Source organism: Larimichthys crocea, chromosome VIII (assembly GCF_000972845.2).
Source record: "Larimichthys crocea isolate SSNF chromosome VIII, L_crocea_2.0, whole genome shotgun sequence".
Lineage (NCBI taxonomy): Eukaryota > Metazoa > Chordata > Actinopteri > Sciaenidae > Larimichthys > Larimichthys crocea.
In genome coordinates, this window is record NC_040018.1 from 8,948,946 (window position 1) to 8,972,715 (window position 23,770).

The 23,770-nt window shown below is 39.5% G+C and overlaps 1 protein-coding gene across 1 annotated transcript in view; it reads right to left on the reverse strand.

The window, feature by feature from the left end:
* LOC109139107 (neural-cadherin) overlaps window positions 1-23,770 on the reverse strand; it is a 267,154-nt gene that overhangs the window by 89,782 nt on the left and 153,602 nt on the right. Inside the window, exons 21-26 of the mRNA XM_027281561.1 lie at window positions 23,324-23,767; window positions 22,849-23,179; window positions 21,886-21,979; window positions 18,407-18,591; window positions 10,299-10,528; window positions 1,062-1,339 (exon numbers count right to left, since the gene is read on the reverse strand). Of these exons, the coding sequence (XP_027137362.1) occupies window positions 1,062-1,339; window positions 10,299-10,528; window positions 18,407-18,591; window positions 21,886-21,979; window positions 22,849-23,179; window positions 23,324-23,767 (1,562 nt within the window). The remainder of the gene's footprint in view (window positions 1-1,061; window positions 1,340-10,298; window positions 10,529-18,406; window positions 18,592-21,885; window positions 21,980-22,848; window positions 23,180-23,323; window positions 23,768-23,770) is intronic.

Genomic DNA, 23,770 nt, shown 5'->3' on the forward strand with positions numbered 1-23,770 from the left:
CAGTTATGCTACAGTACGGAGACCTATTACCAAAAATCTTTTATGAGTTTTGGTAATAGAGTGTTGAATAATAACAATGTGTGTTAGAACAGTGATATAATGATTTTGAACAGTAGTGGTGTACTAATTTTCCTGTGATACTTGTGCTATGCTAATGAGGATAATTAAGCAAACATGGTTGAACTTTGGCATTTCAAAATGACAATGCATGGTGATTTATTAAATCATTATATGTATAATTCAAGAGTATTGCAGTCTGTGTACTGCCGACCAACTTGCGGTAAAACAGTTTTTGTGAAGTGAGACCTCATAACCTCATAATGAGGCTTCAACTTTATAGCTAACAAGGCAGCTCAAACACAGACTATCCAACATGAACAGAGAGACAGAGGTTAAAGTAATTATCTCAAATTTTAACCTCCATAACCAGCCAACAGCAAAAACAAAGACAGCGAGAGACACAAAATAAAAAAGATTTGCCCGAAGTATTAAATGAGTTCTCTACATGGCTTTCACTTCCACCTAAATCTCTAAACACACCACGGCAGAGAGCGAGAGACACATGAGACAGAGAGACATGTACACATACTGTAGATATCCAATGCAGTGTACAATCATGTAAAAATTTTGCCTATTTTTTTTCCATCACCAGCCCACTTCTATTGTTATCAGCTCACTTCTCACTCTGCTGTTTTTTGTTTGCAAATATCCACTTTTGAATGCAAGTGATCATTTTCCATTAAAATCAAACCACGAGGAAACAACCCTGTTTACATGTAAACAGTTTCAAAATATTGCATCAGTCATTTATTTATACTTTTAAGCAATTTCTGCTTCCGTCATATCTCAGCTCTATGCTCTGTCCTGTTGGGTAACTAAATGGCATTGATGTCTGAGGTTATTGTCTTTTCAGGCGTCATCAACTGAAAGGAGGATTTTTTTCAAGTTCTTTCATAGATGGATTCTTGTATCAAGATTTTGTAATTGCATCTATAATGTAACTGGAATAACAAAAGTAAATTCATCTTATTTTTATTTCGTGGTGTTCATTTTCAACTCACCTGTAGCCATGCTGAGTGTCCACACAGATGCCACCATTGAAGCATGGGTTTCTGGGATACGCCGTGCAGGGCTGGTGGGATTGTTCTCTACCTGGGCAGGCGCACACAGCTGTGGATTCTACTGTCACAGATACAAGACTCATAGTCCCGCAATCCACCACTGTGGGTGTGTCCCGCACATTCAAAGTGTTGGTGCAGCCACTGGCCCCAGCGCACTCGGAACTAGGACACTCATCGACCCGGATTTGGAACACGCTGATCTGCAGGAATGACTGGAGCTGGATGAAGAAAGGCAGAGCAGAGGAAACCAGAGAGTGGCTTGATGATTGACATGACACTGGTGAAATGCAAGTGCCTCCAATTATGAAAAGTCAAGTCAATGAGGACAAGTTTGTTCCTAATGGCCAACAGGGGGCAACTCCATTGGCAAAAAAAAAGACTATAGAGTTTTGCAGTAATTATCAAATTTTCCAATTTTCCACTAACATTTACCTTTACCTGACACTTACCTTTGCTGCATAACAGCAGTTTTTTTTTTGTTTGTTTTTTTACTGTAAATGCATGTGTATGTAACAATGTCTGACTAATCCAGTTTATACAGACAGATGAACATGTTGTGCTAAAACAACAACACAAAGATAAACAACAGAATACTAAGGTGAAAAAGTGCATTCAACATGTGAATGAATTACAGTACAGCAGGCAGTTTAAGTCTAATAAAATCAAGCTGTTTTGCTGCACGAGTTCCTGGAAAAGCGGGCAGAAAGGAAACTATGACTCTCTAAGTTGAGCAGTTTGATAAAGCCCTGGAAGGGAAAATAAAATGGAAATTATGAACATGTATTGCAATATGTGTTAGTGGGCTTTCAATTTGATGTACTTACATACTCGTGTATGTATAGACCGAACGTGGCCACACATGGCCACACACACGTGAACTGTGTTGAAGCGAAAGAGGGTAACTTCATGTTCAATGTTCTGGACCGATTCGACCCCATTCAGTGGAACTGGATTGTGCCCACTAAACATGCAGTTCACATCTATTTCACTTCCCCCAAAAGATCATTGTTATTGCTCATTGATGTGCAATATCAGTGGTGCTTCCATCCATCCCATTGTTTTTTTTCCGTTTGCTTCTATCCATTGGTTTCTACTAATGTTAATGTTGCTGAGAGTATGCATAGCCTTGTGCAGGTTAAATCAAACATGAATGGGTGTGTGTGGGAGTTTAATGACGGAATGGGGCCTACTGTTTATAATAAATATCTAAACCCTCTTCCCTGTGTTCTTTGTGTCAATGGGTGTTACACAACAGTTTATCTTGCTTCAATACTCAACCAAACATAATGTGGAGGTGGTTTGCCCTCCTTTGGACAAATTGATCTGCAGGACAGTGTAGCAACTGCAAACAGTGATTAAAGTTGTGGTTTGTGTTATTGGGATATGCAAGTGTAATATACAAGTGTATATAATACATACACTTGTTTTTGTATTTTTAATGTTACTGGTTCTATTTAACTGCTATTTATACATGTGTATATAGTGTGTATATATTGTTTAAAACAGGATATTCTATAGGGTGTATTGTTAAAGTTTTGTTTTCTTACTACTGTTTTCTTGCTATCACTTACCGTTTGGGAGCTGCGATAACAAAAACAATTTCCCTATGGGGATTGATAAAGTACTTCTGATTCTGATTCTGAGAATCCTGCAGACCAGACTCACGCCGGCCTGGCCACATGTTGCGCCCCTGGATGCGTGCGCCCCCATCGGTCTGTCCGACGCCCCCCTCTGCCTTGTCAACACCCCGCTCCCGGGGCGCCCGCTCCGCTAACTTAATGAGCGGTATCGAAATTTGCCGAGGTTTTTTGCTTTTTCGGGCGTTCGTTCGCCCCCCACGGAGAATGCGCCCTGGGCGGCCGCCCACATTGCCCATAGCTAGGACCGGCCCTGACCAGACTAGTCTATCAATAAACATGGTATGAATATAACTAAGTACAGTACATACTGTTTAAGTGTCTCCAGTTCATTTGCAGGCTTCAGGAGCCAAGTAGTATCTTAGATGTATAACTTAGGTGTGAGAAAGTGTCTTGGATCTGTTCATCTCAACAAATCCTATGAAAGCATCAAAACTAAGAGTGTCTTTTTAGTGTCCTGCTAAGGATTGTCCATTGATGGCCTCACATAAGACATGGAGTGCAACACTGACTTGTAATCAGGCAAATGGTGTCTGTCATTCCCACTCTGCACGCTGAATGTTTGCATATTGTCACACAGCACCAACCATGTCCGCTCGCAAAACTTTCCCCTGCTCGCGAGGGAATGGGTATTTTTAGTGGGTGGTTTTTTGTCAGTAAGGGGCGGGCCTGGGGGCATGCCAGTTACCATTGTATCACCGAATATCATTGGTTGAGCGACTTCGACAATTGGACAGCAAGGTACGGCAACACCACTAGGACAAACGGGACAAACAGGATTTGGCGTTATATGAATTACAGGGTCGGACCCGAAGGGGGGCCTTTACTGGTTGGGCTTCCACATTTACCGATTTATAAATGTTATGATACTAAAATATAGATTAAATAATAATAAAATATATCACAACTACCCTAGAGTACGTATCATAGCTACTACTTCATGTTATCTTAATCTGAAGTTACAGGTCACCAATATGTGTCAAAATGCTACAAAATGACAAAACTATAAACAGCTAAAAAATATTGTGTTAATGTAGGCAATAGCTTATATTTTTCCTGCATGAATGCTCAAGTATGTACTGAAGGTTTTGTTTTTTTTTAGAATTTTTTAATATTATGTTTCTAATTTTCAGCGAGAAAGAATTACATCTTGAATATGAACAAAACAGTTTTACCAAAATAAAAAATGTACATCTATGTGTGCAACAGGAAGTTACAAAAAAATGATCTGTGTTTTGTCAGATTAATGTCAACGATGGAAGAAACAAAAGACAGTGCTTAGACACACATACTGAAGTACATTGCTCTGTGTGACATTCAAGTCAACACAATGTAATTCAAGTCGCTCAACCAATTATATTTGGGGATACAATGGTGATTGGCATGCCCCCAGGCCCGCCCCCTTACTGACAAAAAACACCCACTAAAAAAAACCCACTCGCGCGAGCAGGGGAAAGTGTTGCAAGCAAGCAGAAGAAAGTTTTGAGAGCGGACTCTGCGCACGCTTAAGCGTGTTTTTCTCCTCGCTGGCTACAATATTGCTCCAGGGAGCAGAGATGCAGGATACAAAATAGCTCACGAGGGCTTTGAAAGCGCTCGAAAAAACAATATGCGCGGGTAGGTCTCATTACGCGAGTGCAATTTATGTGTTTTAATCCCATAAATACATAAAATGTTTGGAACATACTGAACACAAATAGAAAGTCGAGAGGTGGATTGAGCTACAGGGGAAGTTCCTTTGGATGTATTTCTACTTTTTTGATTGCATGTGGAATCTATTTTAACTGATCCATTTAAACTGACTGTGACAGACTGAAATACCACAGCTACATCTTTACACGCTTAAAACATTTCTGGGCATAGTTTTACTGCAAAGTAAAAAGCTCAGGTTCACTATGTTTATTACGCAACATGAATGCATTACATTACTATACCGATGGACAGATGTAAGGAAGAAAAAAACAAAGCAAAGAAGGGGATGAAGTCGGGTCAGTAGGGTTTCTCCTTAATGTAGGTCAAGTTCTTTGCGGTCTCCTTCCCAGCACAGGATAATGGATCCTTCAAATCCTTGACATTAAAAGCCAATGAGACACACTCAGTCTAGAAATATCTGCAGTTGGAGGAGGAGGTAGGGATGAGAAGGGGGTGGATGATTATGGGGGGGCAGCAGACGCAGGGAGCACAAACGGGGGAAACATTTGGAGCTAAGGAGGGTTGGGGTTAAGTCAGGTTATAAATCACTGTCCAGCAGAGATATGAAAATAACATTTGGATGTTGTTCACCACGCCCATAGCCAAAACATACAGGAAAATGATTACATTGGTCACATCCGTTTCATGTTTTCTTGTGAATTTGGGATGCTAAAAAGACATTTTAAATAAAAGAACAACACAGTTAAGAAGTAAGGAATAAAGAATACTTTAGGAAAGGTACAGTATAAAATATATTTCTCCCTGCTAGTCCATCTAAATGTATTTCTTTAGAACATATTTTATCCCGCATTGGAGTCTTTTAATTCCCAAAGCCTAAATGGTTGAAAAGAAATCTGCACGCCCATCTTTTGTATGTACTCTCCCAAACGTTCAGGAGCTGTACAGAGAGACATACACCGAATCGTTCAAAGCCTGAACAGTATGTATAGCAAGCAACAAAGGACCAGAGAGACTTATTGTTCCTTGGACTATTGTTCGAATCCACAGAGAAGCTTCCACAATCCTCTCCACTGCCCTCGGGGCTAGATTAATATAATAACAATATGAACCTTGGTATGAGAGCACCATACCAATGATTTTTAAAAAGTCGAAAACCAATGTAGTGTCATTAAAAGTCAAGTGGAGCGTACTGGATTGAAAACACTGAGGGATAACTTCCATTATTGAGTAAGAGCAGGAAGAAATAGAAAGACATAGGGAAAAAAATGTTTTTGTTTTGTTTTCTTTTTTTTAAATCTCTTACTTCTGAGGCATTACCGCAGAATTGAGAACATTAATAATAAGCGCCTCCCTTCCTTTTTCTTCCCCCCCTCTATCTCTCCGGCTCCCGTTCATCCTCTTCATCGCCACGCTTCACATCTCATTCTGATCAATGTCTTCTCCAGAGAACCTGGCTGAATTCAGATGAAACGCTTGGTGCTCTCCTCACAAATCACACCTGAAAGCCTTGGCTACCACTCCACTTACACATCTTTCTCTCCATCTCTGCTTCCCATCCCAAAAACTTCATTTATATACCTGCATGTTTTTTCTCCACAACTCTAATTTTTCACCTCTTCTCACAAAAAAACAAAACAAAGAAAGGTTAACCGGGAAAGAAGTTAAGAGAGTCAATGTATTGAGCAAGTTGATTGACTTGAACTGACCATATACTGCCAGGACTGGTCTCTGGACGCACAGTTTCTCCCTAACAGACACACACGTACAAATACAGAGTGGTTCATCATTCCCTCTGAGGACACGGGGTCAGCTCTCTCCCTTTCTCTCCCTGCTGGCAAAATACATACAATTCCACTATGATTCATGCACGCGCACATACGCACACACATGCACGCACACCCCTTATACCTCCATTGAGACTTTTGGAACGTGAAATAAGGTCTAACTGAAGCCAACGGCCAGGGAGCTCCACTGTGATGAAGGGCAACATTTGTGTTTTACTACCTCTCCTACAGTATATAATGATGATATGCTTCTTTATGTTTTTAATTTTGCTCAGCCTGCCCTCTCTAAGCACTGAAATTTCTGTGAACAATTTTTGATTAAATATTTAAAGATACGCCACTTCAAACATCCTTTGACATAGCACAGTTCTCCTCTTTTTCTTCTTGTGAGTGCAAAAGCCAAAGTATTACAGGCATAATCCACACTGTATTTCTGTTTGAGTCAAATTGGGTTGGATTTAAAATGATGTTCCACACTCATGGACTATGAATATAGTAGAAATAAGTTTTTTTTCCCCTGGACTGACCCAGAAACTGCCCAGGACAATGGTCTAAATCAGGCCTCATTTCCTCGTGTCCTAAATAACAGACATGACTCATGTGCCTATTCTAGGTGGAGGTGGATCTGTGGAGACCAGCATATATATATATATATATATATATATATATAAGAAAGTGTGTGTGAGGGAAAATGAGTCGGTCTTTTGGGAAAAGAGGTGAGAGTGATTTGGCAAATTAATTAGCCATCAATTAAGGAATATTTCAGTTCAGTTTTGGCTTAAATTTGACCATAAAAAAGATAGTGACAAAAGATACAGTAAAGTCATATAGTACGGGTACAATGGCAGGTTTTCTTTTGACACCACAGTCCAGCACGCTGGTTTTGTGTGTGACTCTCAGCTTTTAATTGCAGAGTTTTTAAATCCACATCAGATGAACTGTGAACTGTAGTTGTGTGTACACAGTCCCACAATTTCAAGGGACAGAAAATAATTGGACAAGTTAACATCAAATCTTCATGAGACCATCATATTTAGTATTTGGTTTCAAATTCTCAGCATGAAGTAAATGACAGATGTTTAGTTTATGACCCATGGACATCAGCGTACCAAAATCTGGTGGAGATTAAGCAGCTGCTCCCTGGTTAAGAGAGCTGGTGTCGTAACCATTCCATACCTAGAGGGGGATCGTTCAGACTCATTGCTGGAACTTCTAAAAAACAAAAAAACGGTGTAGTGAAAATTTTGCAGCTACCTTTGATCTGCCTAAGGTTTCAAGCCAACAGCTCTCCTCATTCTTCAAATACATACTCCTGCCAATGTCCAAGTATGTCGACTCCAGATTAGACCTGCAATGTCTTTTGAGTGAGTCACATCTTTCTCAGTCAGGTATTTAGCAGGTTTATATATAGCTTTGTTTGACAAATAAATGACTGGCAAATATCAGATAATAGACAGTAAAATAAATCTCCCTGAAAAGTACTTAGTATATTATTATTTCATTCAATTCCATTTAATTAATCGGTCACATATAATCATAAAAGAACAACTGTAGTGTATGTATTTCCTTGTGCTCCTACCATACATCCTTCATGATTCCAAATAAGTAAAAAGAATCATAACTGTTATGGAATTTTCTATCCTTAGGCTGCACATGGTCACGTGTGAGCCTTTAGGTCCTCAGCAGTATTAATTGTTTGTCTTTGACTGGGTGCCACCATATCTCAACACTGGGGTGGCCGGGGTCGAAGAGACCTGTTGCTGCATTCCTAGACATAATAGATAGCTTGTTGTTGACATTCCAATCTGTGTAAACAGACATCTGTGTTTCCAGACTAGAATATGTTGACAATAACACCTCCAAGGGTAAAGACATTCTCTTTGACTAATTCTGGGCGTGTAGTATTTGGGATGTGATCTTTGGGTTTAAAGTTTATCCACCATCACGAGTTTGTCAGAATGCGAGACCGACTCAAGCACTTCAGGTGTACTTCGGGAGTGTCTCTAATTCTCTTTGGCCAAGCGTCAATAAATAATACAGCATAAGACATCAGAGGCTCCTGAACACTTTCTTCCGTCCTGACCTCACCATTGACCTTTGACTTCAGCAATTTCTCCACAACAATAATAACAGCAATAGCAATAGTGTCCTCATTGAAGAAACTAAAGCTGAGAAATGGAATACAGCCATCATTCATTTTATAATTTTATCTGTACATTTTTATAGTCTAATATTTAATTAGATTAAATGATATTATTCATTTATTTTTGTTGCTGAAACAGTGTGACAGAAGGAAAAAGACATAGGAGAAACAAGATGGACATAATTGACAGACAGGCAATAACATAAAATAGTAACAACGATGGCTGTAAAGACATGATAAGAGTCCAGGAGTATGAATTAAATTAGATGTGATGAAGAAATTATATGTAGGTAATGTGACTGTGCATATTTTTGGAGGTCGGGTGTAGAGTAAGAAGCATTGTCCAACCTATACATCAGTCAACACATACATTTTTTTTTTCTTGGCAAAAAAAAAGCTTGTGGAAATATATTGTGTCAGGGTAAAGTTTATCCAGCAGAATACATAACAATTTACAAGACTGAAGCGAGCAGAGCAGCAGTAAGCGAGAAGAAGGAGCTCAGAAAAATTCAACGAGAATTGGTTGAAAACGTTGAATTTATTCAAATGTTGACGCATATTTCCCTTAAATATTGTTTGAGAAAGTCATTCAGGAAAGCAGCCTTCTGAGTACCTTTGCAAATCTGTACAAAACCCACATAAAAATGTCTTCATCCTCAATCATACTAGTCTAAAAAAAATCCATATGAGTAAGGTTTTAACAAAAACTGAATGCCAAGATTTGCAGATCCTTTGAGACTTATGTTCAAATGAATTTGAGTACAAAGAGAAGATATGTAATGTTCAAACTGATAAACTTCATTGTTTTTCATAAATATACACTCATTTTGAATTTGATGCCTGCAAGGATTTGCAAATTGCAAACAGCCTTCTGTTCATTAACGTTTTACACAGCGTCAGTTAACCTGCAGGTCTTAGGGCTGCAGGAGGGAAGCAAACCGAAGCATCTGGACAAGAGCCATGTGAACATATGGAGAAAATACAAACTCCACACAGTCAGGGCCTGGTCTGATATTAAAACCCAGTATCAGCCATCAATCAAGCTGCTGTGCATCCTCTGGTATCAGTGGTCTTACTTTTTACATATTTGTTTGTACTGAATAATCTATGCTTAAGTAATGTTATGACAGTTGACAGTGAACAAGAAATGAAGTTGATTAGTTTGGAGGTCAGTGCTGGCATATGTCTCTCCCTATGTACATTACTTGCTGTTTATGTGACATGATGTAGATAAAACGACGTAAATTCACTGTGGCATCCTGTTTTCCTGGCCTGTACAACTTTGAGCAAAGAGGTGAAAATGAATAGATAAAGTTGTCAGGACAAATAAGTGTCAGTATATTGAACTTGTTTTCAGGTTTTGTTTTCTGCTCTATGTACATTGGTTTGATAAGTCTGGAATGGAGAGTTGTTTTCAGGCAAGAGAGCTCAAAGGAGAAACCCACGTGGGAACCCAGAATGCAGAAAGCCACCATAACACTGTCATTAAAGCAGGTGGGAGACCAGTTAGAGTTTATGGATGACAGACAGCTATTGCTCACAGCAATACGGGTGTCAGTACTGTGTTGTTCTAAAGAGTTTCCTGTCCTGGGCAAGTCCAATATATTTGACACACTGCTTTGTCTAAACATATTTATTATAATGCAGTTGAGTTTCTGCACTGGGTTTGCTGTTCAATTTTCATTTTTTTCTACATTAAGCAGACCATGTTGTCCCACATTGATACTGACATGTTTGATTTCTTTGAATTTAACACAGGCTTCAGCCAAAACATTACCAAAAGCAAAACTGCTGCCTGGAACAAACAAGTGTGAGAGCAGATATATGAAGGGTTTCTCTGTGGGTCAGTTCTGTGGTCTTAGTAGAGAACACAGTCACAAGCCAACAAAACAACTAGTTGACAGAAATGAGTCTATCTTCAGTGTCGATATGGTTAAAAGAACAAAAAACAATGGCCTACCTTTTGTTTGTGGGCAGCCAGATATCCGTGCATTTTCTCGGGCTGAAGGAAGGATGGGCCACCGTGCACAGCAAAGCGAACATCCAGCATTCGGTCCTTCACATCCATCAGGCTAAAGATGTTGACATCATCAGGCGGAACGGAGAGCATCTCGGAAAGGAAGTCCACCAGCAGCTCGTAGCGGCTCCGCTGCTTCCCTCTCAGTTCAATGAACTCCTTTGCTATGATGTCTGGGAAAGACACACGTGCACACAATAGGAAGAGTAGACTGTTTAGAAGTGGGCTCATTATTTTCACTCCTGTTCAAAGATAAATCCAATTATTTTCAAACTGGACTCAAGTGCTAGACTAAAAAAAAAAATAGTCCTGAACACTCAAGATTGGGGCTGTGATGATAAGTTATTGGAAAAGGCTCACTTAACTGACAAAATCCTTTGTTTGGAAGGTTATTTTGTAACTGTACAGTATGTGTGTGTGTGAGAGAGAGAGACAGAAAGAAAGACAAGGAGTGGGGCAATAATTGAGAGTTGGATTTCAATACCTAACTGCGCCAATTACAGGTAATTACACTCTTGACAATTTGTGATTTAATTTCTAATCATACTCAGCAGCAGGCTCTTGAAGAAAAACAGAAATCCTGTTCTGGTTTTATTCACCAACACCACTCCAGGACTTGGTGGTTTAACATGTCAGATTTAAGGACCACATTTGAGGGTTATGTCTTTACTGTCAACTAGAAGCTTAATCTTTGGACCTTTCTTAGAAATAAATGTTAAGCTGCTGCTCTATCCTTCCACACTTTTGGGCCTCTCATCTAGGCACATGTTTTATATTAGATGAGTTTCACCTCCTTAAAAACCTCCACGCCTTGGAATGGGGGAAAAAAAAATCAAATGAAAACTTTGATCTGCTAGTTGTGCGAGTCAAGGTAATGGTGATGGCACTTGAGGAAAAGCCTTAAGATCGCCAAATGTTGGTTTAACCCCCGCCCCTCCCTCCACCACATTGCTTCTTATTAAATTATTTAAGACCCAGGCAGAAATGGAGAGTGTACATACCAATTAAATGTTGCCGATAGAATAAGATAAACTGTTGTCACACATTTGTTTCACTAAAAAGACGAAGCACATGACATAAAATTTCCCTAATAGAGGGGAATTACCCTCATATGGATGATCATTTGGTGTGTTTTATTTCTCCATTGAAATACAGCCACATCAAAGGAATGTATGTATAAAAGATGTCTCCCACACTAGAAGAGGTTGCACTTGGATTTATTCAGTCCACTCAGCTGCGGCCGGTACTCTTCAGCACATCTGAGAGAAAATAAAGTGAGTGGGAGGAGTGAGAAGATTTTTATCCTTTACTCAGCCTTTTGTAATGATCTGCTTAACGCTGTGTTGACAGTTATGACTGGTCTATACTTAAATACATTCATTCCTTCTAAAAAAAAAGTGTTTAATGATGATTTTAAACAGCTTGCAAGATAACTATCCAATGTAAAATATTTTTTAATACAACACGAGGCAAGGCAAGTGTGAAACCATGCATGTTTAAACATTTTACGGTCAATTATCTGTGTCCAGTCCTACAGTTCTGCAACCCGACCTGAGCCAGACAGGTCCAGGTCAAGCAATGGACTGAATTTGGGCTGCTTTGTTGGTTAAAGCAGGGTACGACTATTTGAAAATGTAGGATATAAATACGAATATCTCTCTTTATCTGACTGTCTGCATCCATACATGTCATGTATTTCAAGTAGAATAACAAAGCAGGAAGGCCTGAAAAAGACAAAGCATAGTCCGTGTACAGTGTTAGAGCAATTACTTACTAAAAATATAATCTTGAGAATTTGGGTCAGTTTCAGGTCTCTTGGCGGATTTGGCAGAACCAGTTAGGTTCAGCCAAATTGATTTGTTCTGCCTCTCAGGCATTTAAACTGAATTTTAATGCAATTAACAGTGTATACTTTCAGTTTCATGCAGACTTTTATTTTGACGTTAAATGCAGACTTATTTTGAAGTTGTTTTCTGAGCTAAAACCGAAGTAGGTACAAAGATCTCTGCAGGCTGGTGGTGATCAGTGCAGTTCATTACACCAGACTCACCTGTTGATTCATCAGCATTTTTGTATGTATGTATGTTAATTTCATATTGTAAAAGCGAGTATTACCTCATGGATATGTTAGCATTACCAGTTGGTTAGGCTGTTTCTAATTCATGTAATGTTTATGAATCTAGGTAACTTAATTGCAGTATTTTCAGTTTTTTTCCTAGTTTCACTCTCTTTTATCGCATCTCTTGTATGGATTCAGTACAATGTGAGGAGTGAAAATAAACCTACAAACAAAACTACGGCATTCTTCATGTTCATGAATACAGAGAGTTTAACTCACTGTCTCGTTGGAGTTATCACACCTCAGCGAGGACAGAACATGATTCTTAAAGATGCAGGTGGTCCTGGATGCGGGTTCTAACCAGTGCAGAACGAACTTAAAGCAAAAGTACTGTTATAACCACTCACACCCCTCTACCTCAATGAGTTTCCCATCCTGATTTGATAGCCATTATTGTCTCCCTATATATACTGTGGTCTAGAAGAGATCCCTTCCAAAATCCACAATCCTTCTTTGATGTGAAAATGCTTTCTGAAAAAAGTTCTGCTACCAACAGCAACAGTTATGCAAATTAGTCAGTATGTTCCAAAGTTATATTCTTGTTAGTATGAAATTGCCCATTTTTGCTTCCCAGGACAGTGTTTCCTGGCTGTGGTGGAGGCATAGTTACCTAAATGTGAAATTTTGTGCTAACAAAGACTGTAACTTTGGAAAATACACAAGGACCAGGACTATGAATCCCTCTCCCATCTGTTACCCTAAAAAACAACATTAGGAAGGAATTTCTTCGAGGCCAGCATGGACAGGGGGAGCAAGTACTGTGGCCAAAAAAATGATTGGACATGCGGACATGTGAGTGTTCTTTCAAGACTTGAAGATATTACTCATTTCCAGGACTCAGAAAGTCAACTTTCTAAAACTCAAACTGGTTCTCACAGTGATAGAAGTGCAATAACACACACGAGGGTTGGGCAGGGTGATTAGGTTTGTGGGTGTGTAGAGGGAGACAGAGCTTAGGCATTAAGAGACAAGACAGGGGGCTCAGAACGGGCTCAGCGGATACAGCGTGAGGGATCGAGGCTAATGTCAGCTCCCATCAGTCAGTCCAGCAGGAGAAACAAGGACAGAGGCAGACAGAGAGACCGTCAGGAGCGATGGGGGCTGGGGTATGTAGTAACTCCTAACGCAGAGTGGCAGCCTTTGCACCTGGCTTTGATCCAAACTCACAATTCACTGCTGCTTTCCTCTTTCCCAGAGGCTTCATTGGAGCCGGGTATTAAGGTGGTAGTTCACGATGTACTCACACAAATAGAAATAAATATATCTTACTCATGCTCGTACTGGTGTGAAAAAGACAGACATTATTATCATTGTTTGTTTTGCTTCTGCCTGACAAAAGTCAAAGCATGAATCAGACTTTATAAGCCTTTAGACCATTAGACCACCAACTCAAGCAAGTAAGGATTTTAAGACTTTTGAAGTTTTAAACACTGCCTTTTTAAAAAAGGACAGAAACATGCAACAGCATTCTCTCACAAGAAACAGAAGACTGCTGTTACTTCCCATGAAATTCTACTTAAGAAATATTTCCTAAATAAATAAATAAAGGTTTCCTGCATATTATTTCAAATATTAATAGAAAATACCAATTTGTAGAGATAATCTTAGTTATTCTGGCATGTGTTTATGAAAGTTTCTATACCCTGTCTTTCTCATTTCGATATCACAACAAAGAAAGCACATGTAGCTAATGAGGCCAAGAAAAACACATGTAATTAGCATAATTGTGTGCACCCCCGTGCAGATGGCATTCAGCTGAAACATCAAGCTCTCCTACCTTAAATGTTGATTGTTTTCTCTCAACCAAATGCTACAATTCAAGATTTACTTTAGTTTCTCATGGGTCGCTTGCAAAGAACAGACAAATGTGTCGTCTGCGATACCATGGATTTAAACCAATTTGCTTTCAGGAACCTACTCAGTGATTAAAGGAACATCTGGTGGGAACAGTAGAGAAACTTGGGCCACCTTGCCCAGAATCAGACAAGAAGGTTGACTTTAGTTTACACTGACAGATCCCACAAGTTTTAATTGACCACGATAACTGCAGGAAGCTGCTTACCCAACTGACTAATGGGAAGGAACTAATTAATCTTCATTAATGTTAATCAAAAATACTAAATATCTGTTTTCTGCTTTTCAAATACAATATTTGCTTTTGTTTTTTTGTTTTCCTCTGAATATCTCATAGATTTACAGATTTATTGAAAGGAAATGAATTAGTGGTGTACCATAAAGTTGGAGAAGTTAAACACAAGAAATGTCAAATTCAATATAGCAGAGGGCGTGATATAATGACTTTCGGCTCTGACTGCAACAAGATCTTTTGTTAGATCCTCTCTGCCTACAGTCATGAATAGAAAAACCTTTTCAAACTTTAAACTTTGTGTTTGGACTGCTGGGCTTTGTATTATGAATGTATGCTCTCTAAGCCTAAACAGAGATAACCTGATGACACCATCAAAGTTTGCTTTCTCATAACTTTAATAGCTCCCTCCAGAGTTTTCACAGTATTTTTCATGACGAATAAACTTGCTCTTTGATTGTTTTTTTAAAATAATCACCGGCTGCAGCCGTAATCTCATGCTGAAAGTGGATGCAGCACATTTGTTGGCATGAGGGTGTGCAGTACGAGATCTTAACACCTTCCCCATGCCATGTATCTGCTTTATTAAATGCATAAAGACAAACAAAAAGAAAAAATAAGGCAATGAGATTTTGTGAAATTTCTTGCACTTGTCAAAGTTGCATTTTAGCCTCTATTTTAATGGAGCAATCATAGATTGAGATCCACCACAGGGACCGTAACAGTGGTAATATAAGAGATGAACTAAGTCTAAGATCAGTGAGGGAGGTGGAGGAGGTTTCAGCTATCACGTATAATCCCGGGAGTAGCAAACAGATATTTTCCCAATTTCTGTGTATTGATCCCATACTGCAGATACCTCAGAGGGCAGATGTGAAAAGACAGATAGCGAATTATTTTGGTTAACAACTCGGCACTGCAGCTTCTCTTAAAAGACAACCTCCTGACAGGAACGCTCTATGAACCCATTCTCTCTTTATCACATAACGCAAACTGCGTCATCCCGCTGTATGCTTTGTATTAACTCACCACGTGCTTCTGCCTTCACCCCGAGCGCTATGCATTTCACTCTAAGCCATTGTTATGTGGACATTTCAAGGACTTTTTGTTGATCACATTTTTATTTTTATTAAAAACAGAGTGACAGAGGGAGGAGAGGAGCCTTAATCTCAACAAGGCAGATTTAACAAGTGCCTTCTTTGTGCGTCCTTATTGCATTCCACATTTGTTCTTGAAATGGGATTTAGAATGTCAAGGAGGGTGTAAGTAATGCTATAAGTGGAATATTTTCATAATCCCCGAGACTGAGAATCAATGAGACTGTTTACTCCAGAGCTCGTCATGGAAAAATAAAATCCTGGAAATGGCTTCTGTTACATATCCTCTGTGTGCAGGCACAAACACACGCACCACTGTTTGGTAGCATGTCTCCACCTGAGGATGATCTCAAAGTCATTAATCCTTGATATTACAATTCGCCGAAACCTCAAACTTACATTTCTGGTGAATTTGTTCATTGCTGAACTGCAGGTTAAAAGCATGAGTGATTTTGACAATGTATTCACAGCAGCGCCTGACACCAGTGCTCTCCAGCTCTCAATTTAAGCCCCTCTGTTACAACCAGGGCCTATTAAATCAATACACCTGCAACCCTTTGATGACAGTGAAGCCTTTTAAAATTCTTCAATGAAGTGACCACCCGACAGGGATAAGTTGTTGACGAACCTAACCGTATTATATCAATCTCAAAAACAAGTAACACAACTGGGAGCTCTTTCTTTCATTATGATGTCCATTATTTATCTTAACACATTTATCATAACATTCTCTGATCTACATTTTGGGAATGGATTCATTTCCTTTATATATTGAGAATGTGGGCGCCATACCGTCTCGGTGTTTGGCACTGATTAATTTACTTCATCCCTGTTTTCCCAATGAGAATCAAATCTCTCTCTCTCTCTCTCTCTCTCTCTCTCTCTCTCTCTCTCCCTCCCGCTCTGCTTCTATTTCAATATCTCTGAAATCATAAAAATCCTTCAGCCATGTCCCATTTCTCTAAAGCGAATTTAATTCTGAGCAGACAGCCGATGTGCTGTACATCAGGTGATGATGGATGCTGCTCAACACGTGAGGAAAATGTGCTGCCTGAGCAAAACCTCTGGACTAATTATTTTGCCGGAGTAAGTAATGGAAACAGGCTTTTCTCTGTATGTACCGACGACAACTGAGACCCCATGAGTCAGGGGAGAGGGATTAATAATGGGTGTAATCTTTTGCAAAGGAAACATCTTTTAACTGAAAGTGTGACAGCTCTTTGAAACACTGCAAACAACTAGAGTAAACAGTAATCAGGCCTCATTAATTTTCTATGATTGGTGACAAGTTTGCAAATAATGACCACGTTCTCCAACACTTCCTTGTCAGCATTACTAAGTTGAGTAGTTTTAATTTAATTTTCAGGCAACACTAAATTTTAGCCGGTAATCACACATTGGTCTTGCTATAGGTCTGACATGTTCATGAATGTCATAGACCATCAATCAGAGGCACAGCAGTGATGTTTGTGGCAGCTGTAAGCATGGAGGGTCAAGCACTTTAGCATGAATGTCAAAACAAAACTGATACGAAGGAGCAGGACACGAAAGAGCCCAAAGCTGAACTGGAAATTATAAAAGGAGGACCGTCTGTGTCTTGTGAACATTGGAGTAACTGGATTTACAGTGTCAGTATGTATGAGCAGAAAGGTCAGGCTTAGAGTTAGTTGTTACTCTCCTGTCTCAAGTTCAAAACTACAAATGATACAGCTGTACAAATGAGGTCTACTGAATCCATTCAAGAGTGCTGCTGAAAGAGTAACTGGAAATGGATGCTCCCTCACGATATAAGCAGAAGGAGGCGCCAATTTGTACTTCGAAAACCAGAAAATGGGGGTGCCAGCTGAGCCTCATCCAGTAAAAAAACAACATAGACAAAAGAATGTAAATATGACTTTTGTGTTTGATTTCATGCATTAATGTTAGGAAGGTTACGTCAGATCTGTGTGGAGCGATCACAGATTTATTATAGACACAGGAGCAATGAGGAGACAGTCGGAGCAGAAACAGCTGATCAGTCATGTAAGTAACGCTGTTCTCTGCTTCATACAGACACATGCAATGCAAGGTTTGTATGCAAACTAACTCTTTAGCACCATTACCCTGCAAAGATCACACACACACCTTAAATTGGCCTTAAACAGCCACACATGCAGAGAGGAAAATGTGTGTTTCATGTCTCACACAGACTCTTTCTTGCATAACATGCACACACATACATGTTCTCTTTCACACACACCTTTTGTGTTTTACAGGTTAGTGCATGCATAATTATATTGTTAATAAAAGTGTGTGTGTGTGTGTGTGTGTACACATGCTGGCGTGTTTAATGTTACACAAAAGTGAACGCTGCCAAACTCTTCTCTGTTGAAATCCCTTGGTTACCAACTTAGGTTGTAGTTAATCATTTAATCATTAACCAGAGTTCCAAAAAAAATTGTTTAGTGTATTTTATGAGATTCAATGAATTACTTAATTGTCTATCATTTCTCCTTCCCTTTAATATAATTTAAGGTTATTATTTATGATTATTTACGCTAAACTTTAGAATCAAAATTAATCAATTGCACCTACCTGGAATCCCCAACACTGAACACCAGACCAAAACCATACACAGCATCAACTGGGAGAAATTTCATTAACTGGAGTCAGCAGATGACCAGAAGGATCAAGGACGTGACATGTGACACCAGAGACGAGTTTGGACAAGGAGACGGGTGTGTTTGTGGGTCTGGAGTGTTGATCTTACCTGCCAGACGCAGAGAGCCTGAGTTGTAAATGGCTTCGTCTCGCAGCTCCCTCACGTGAACAGTGACAGTAGAGACAGCATCTGGCCAGACACCATCAGACACACGGACCTGGAACTGATAGGTGCCGGGCGGGGCGTTCTCCTTGATGATCAGGAAACCTGTTCGCTTGTTCAGGATAAAGTAACTGAGGGAAAGAGCAAACACCCACAACAGTTAAAAAAACAAAAAAATAATTTTAGGCATTAAAAAACATTTCAATGCCTTTTCAATACATAATTCACATAATTCGCTTGTGTGACGCTGATTAGTTATTAGGTAATTACCAGTGTCTTAGTGAGTCTGATCTGTAATTTCAGCTATTTGCCCTTCAAAAGGTCTACATGGTAATCAGCAAAGTGGAAAGAAATGTATGTCTGCATGTTTATTGTATACAGTATAAGGCCAGCCACACCTGCAATTTACATTTGCTTTCTTATAAAGTCTTATAAACCATAACCAAGTGTTGTAGTTGCCTGACTTCACAACTGCTGTAGCAAGCAAGCAGTCAGTCACAATATGTCCCTTATGTTAACCATTTGTAGTTGTCATGCTCATATATTGTGGAAAAGTGAACATTTTAGAGCTCAATCATATATATTTTTCCTTTAATATTGGATTTTTGCAGATAGGTCAGATACTCATGCTTTGAATATCCATCTGCCACTAAAATATCAACCTCTTTGGGTCTGACACACCTTGTTTTTGAGAAATTACTTAATACTTATGTTCCCATTTAATTATGAAGTTAATGACATGATCTAGGGAAAACACTAGGGGAAACATATCACTGTTGGAGTTGTAACTGAATAAACACTCAGGGTTGTACAGTGATCTCATGAATGATCTCTGGCTGAGTAAAGACAGCAGACCGCAGGGAGCACTTTAACCAGACAGCAGACACATTTTACTTTTGGCCTCTTACTCACTAAATTAACATTAAAGCCACATTTGCCAATTTACCCAGCGTAAGTGATGGTTAGCACTGCCTAAAATGAGAAACTGCTATTTGAATGTTTTGTACAGTGCCCTTTGCAAATGAAAAATTATATGAAAGTCAGTGAACAAGGGGAGGGAAAGGACTGGATCTTATTAATATATGCCTGGATCAGCCCTACAATTGATGCTAATACCAATCGTTAGGATCAATTGTAATTGGAGGTAATTTAGGATTTTACAGAATTTCCTAACATCAATGTCTGGAACCAGGGTCTGTAAATACTACATACATACAAGTATACTTTAATATTAAGGGAGCAAATATTTATTGTCCGAAATAATTTTATCAACCTAGTTCGGCAGATGTGTCTGTGTGAGCTATGTGAGGCTCGGCACCCTTTGTTTGTTGCCAGCAGGACTTGTTCCAACTGTCCAAGATGAAGACAGACCAATACAAACACCTTTTTTATTCCTCTCAGCCATGTATGTATCTCAGTGTCATATTCTGTGTTTTAGTATTTACTCTGTTTTCTGCTGTCAACCATCCAGGACAATAACAGAAAGTGAACAGAGACAATGCATTAAGGAGAGGAGGCTAGGGGGGAAATGAGGGCCCACTAATAGGCACAAAGACATGCAGGGAAGCAATTTCACTTGGTCCTCGTCTCCATGCTCCCCTTGTACAGTAAATGAGCTCATTCAAGTTTAATTACAAAGGAAATCCAAGGCAGAACCTTGGCAAATCAAATAATAATCCACTTGTAGAGACAAGGGCCACATTAACTCATTTTACAGCTGTGGTGTATAGATTATGTCTTAGGTCTAGCACTTGATTCCAGGTTTCATTGAATGACACCTTGACATATCTAGTAAAACTTTCCCACTTTGCTGAAACCTGCTTTTATTGACATTTCTGTTGCCATATTGGCTGTTTCTATTCCAGTCAAAGTAGAACACTTGCACTTTTCTCAAAAAGCATTGATGTGCTGAATCAAAATACATATTTATTTACTGTGCAGTTTGTTTAAATAACATCGCAGATACAACTACAATACAGGTTGATCCGAAACAACAACAATGGAAGCATTGCAACTGTTGCTGATATGATGCACTGAAAGAAAAGTATATAAAGCAGACCAGATTGAGCTATGATAGGCTCAGTTTTGTAAAAAGCCAGCACAGCAGTGAGAAGACAATGTGTTGTGAACTCAACTAAGTTTGAAACACCAAGTGATGAAAGCTGCCATGGTAATGGTTCATATTATACCCAGTCCTCTTTATAAGACTTTGAGAGCGAAGGGAGAAAAGTTTGTCATTTTGAGTTCAGCTAAGTTATGGAAGATGATGTGGGGTGTTGTGGGGTGCTGAAACATCACTGTGTGTGATTTTTTGAACTGCTGTGTGTGTGCGCGCATCTCTTTGTGTGAAAGTGAAAAATGTATCCGCTCATTGTCACTTTTGGCAGACAGAATTCACAAAGAGGGATTTTTCAGAAACAGACAAGAACCCCCAGATCCAATAGAAGCAAAGTAAGAAGTGGAGGAAATAAGGAAAGTAGGCATTAAATGTTCACATGCAGTTTTCTGTTATGGTTTCATTAATATTTCTCATTATGTTGTGTACTTAAGTGGCATCATTACATGGCATGATTAAGCTGAGATGTTTGAAATATATACTGTACATACATCGTAGGATGATTAATCATGATATACGATTTTGTGTCTTGACCCTGTGTGTCATCTGGGACGCATCGTGTCCATACCTCCCTCAGTAGGTTCAAACGTAGCCCATTGAAAAAAAACCCTGCTGCTGGAGAATCATCACGTTTTAATTTGTGACACTAACTCTCCATCTGAGTGGTGTACATTCCAGACAAATTGAACACAGTAGCCTATCACATATGAAGAGCTGTTTCCTGTTCTGTTTCCTACACAGCAATAGGCTTTATGCCACCTGTGCACAGTGATGTACTGTACTGGTATGCGCCGCTGTAACGCATTGAAACTATGTTGATAAATGAAACAGGAAGATGTGTTTGTATTTTATTGTCTTCTGTTAGTGTTTTTTTTTTTTGTTTTTTTTACCACCATCTACTGCAACAAGTGAATCTGTCTAGAAAATGAGCAAATCACAATCGCAATTATTCAAATGCTAATATAACAGAATAGACACATCGCTTCATTGACAAACTACAGTATAATAGACTCATCAGGCGTATGGGACAATTTCATTAACCAAAAATTATACAACCTCTTGGGAACAGCAGATGTCCAACCATCTTTGGCACTCACTTGAAATTGTTTATGACACAATTCTGTTTAGAAAACCCTGATAAAAAAAATGAATTTCAGTGCACACATGAGTGTGGATGGCCTTTTCCTAAGTCTGTTTTAGGCTGAATAAATTGATGCATATTTGCATTTACCTAATAGTACAGCTTTCTTCTCTTGTGTCATAGGTCTAAACTGTGAGGAATTCAGCATGAATGGTTGACAATTTTTACCTTGGCACATGTCCTTCAAAGACGTACGTCTTGTTGTCCCAGTCATCAGGGTCAGGAGAGTAGATCTTTCCAAGCACTGTAGTCGGCATACGGCCTGATAAAAACATAAAAAAACATCAGTTAACCATTGGCATAAGGACAATAAAATGTATCACAGAAAAGGCGAATGGGAAATCGTTCTAATCATGTATGGAGAACTGTTGTTACATTCACTTGCTTTACTTCTACTCCTTATTTTCTGAACCATGTGGGAATTAATCCAAGGGTACCCCCAGACTTTAAAGAGAGACCTTGACATGTTGAATTTTAGCAATTAAACAACAACATTGGATTCATGGCTTTCTATGACAAAAACTGGTGATGCTATGGTAATTTCCCAGGTAATTTAGCTGCAACAATATGACCAAAAGATATGGACCATATATGGATAAACAGAGAGGTGACAAGGCCTTTTATTATTTGATGAGATTGGAGGAAAATACATGTTGATCTTGGAGAGTTGGTGAAATCTAATACTTCTAATACCTAAATCAACTGATCAACAAAGAACGGATCAACATGTTTGAATCTGATGCAAAATGATGTGCAGGCTTTTTGTGTCAAAATTTGTGACTCAGTCTGAGCCCAGATAGTGTGCGGTTTGTTTGTTAGCTACCAGACATATAGCTGTGATTAACTGCATATAGAATCTAGCAAGGGTTTGCCTTTGTGACCTTTAGAACAGCACCATGGGAGTAATTGTGAATAAACAAATCATGCGAACAGAGATGGAGTGACAGTGAGTGGGTTGAGGCAAAGGTGAAAACAGTGTGCGTCTCTGTGTTAGTTTCACCTACATAGGTAGAAAAATACTTTTGAGAGCAATGTTCAAAATGCGCTTAAAAAGTCTCTTTATCACCTTATTAATTTTTTTTTAATTAATTTTGTCTACACTACATCCTAAAGACAGAGAAACCGTCTTACCTCGGTGACTATTGATGAAAATTTTCTTCTCCCCCGCCACGTGTGCATGATCATTTTGGTCACCGATGGTCACGGTCAGGGTGCTGGTCACCGTTTTGGCTGGACGGCCACTGTCGCTCATAATAATAGGAATGAGGAACTCTTTCTGACGCTCACGGTCAAATGTCCTTAGGGCTGTTAGTGTTGCCGTGCCGTTTAGGTTGTCCTGGAGGTAGAAATCATTGCTGTGGCGATACTCTGAGTGGACAGTAAAGTGGAAGGGTGGGCCATTCTCTGGAGAGTCCTGGTCCACAGCTCGTAGGAGGGTCGACGTTTGGTTCAATCTTACTACCTAAACAAGGAGAAAGAGCATTAGGTCGGATTTTCTCATCCATACCACAGAGGAAGGACAATTTCTTCTTCCTTCTTTTCAATGAACAATAACATTATATCAGTCATTACATATTAACTTGTGATCAAACCCTGTCAAGCCTACCTGTGGTCCAGCCACATTCTCAAAGACTATTGGGGAGTATGCCGCCTCAAACTCTGGTCCATTATCATTTACATCCAACAAGGGGAGCTGGACAGTGGCACTGCCCGTTAGAGGTGGAACCCCATGATCCATTGCTATGACCACCAAGTGATGCTGTGGTATCCTCTCCCGATCTAGAGGCCGGGCTACAGAGAGTACACCCGACTGGTCAATAGTGAACAGTCCTTCAGGATCTGAGTCCTCAGATAGGCTATAGGTGATGTCGCGGTTCTGGCCTGAATCAGAGTCACTGGCCACCAAACGGGCCACACTAGTTCCCACAGAGATGTCTTCAGGTAGAGGGGCAAGAGACAAGAAATGTGGAATAAAGACGGGAGCATGGTCGTTGTAGTCCTCCACTTCTACCACACAGTGCAAAAGGCTGGAGAAGTCCAGGTCTTCAACCTG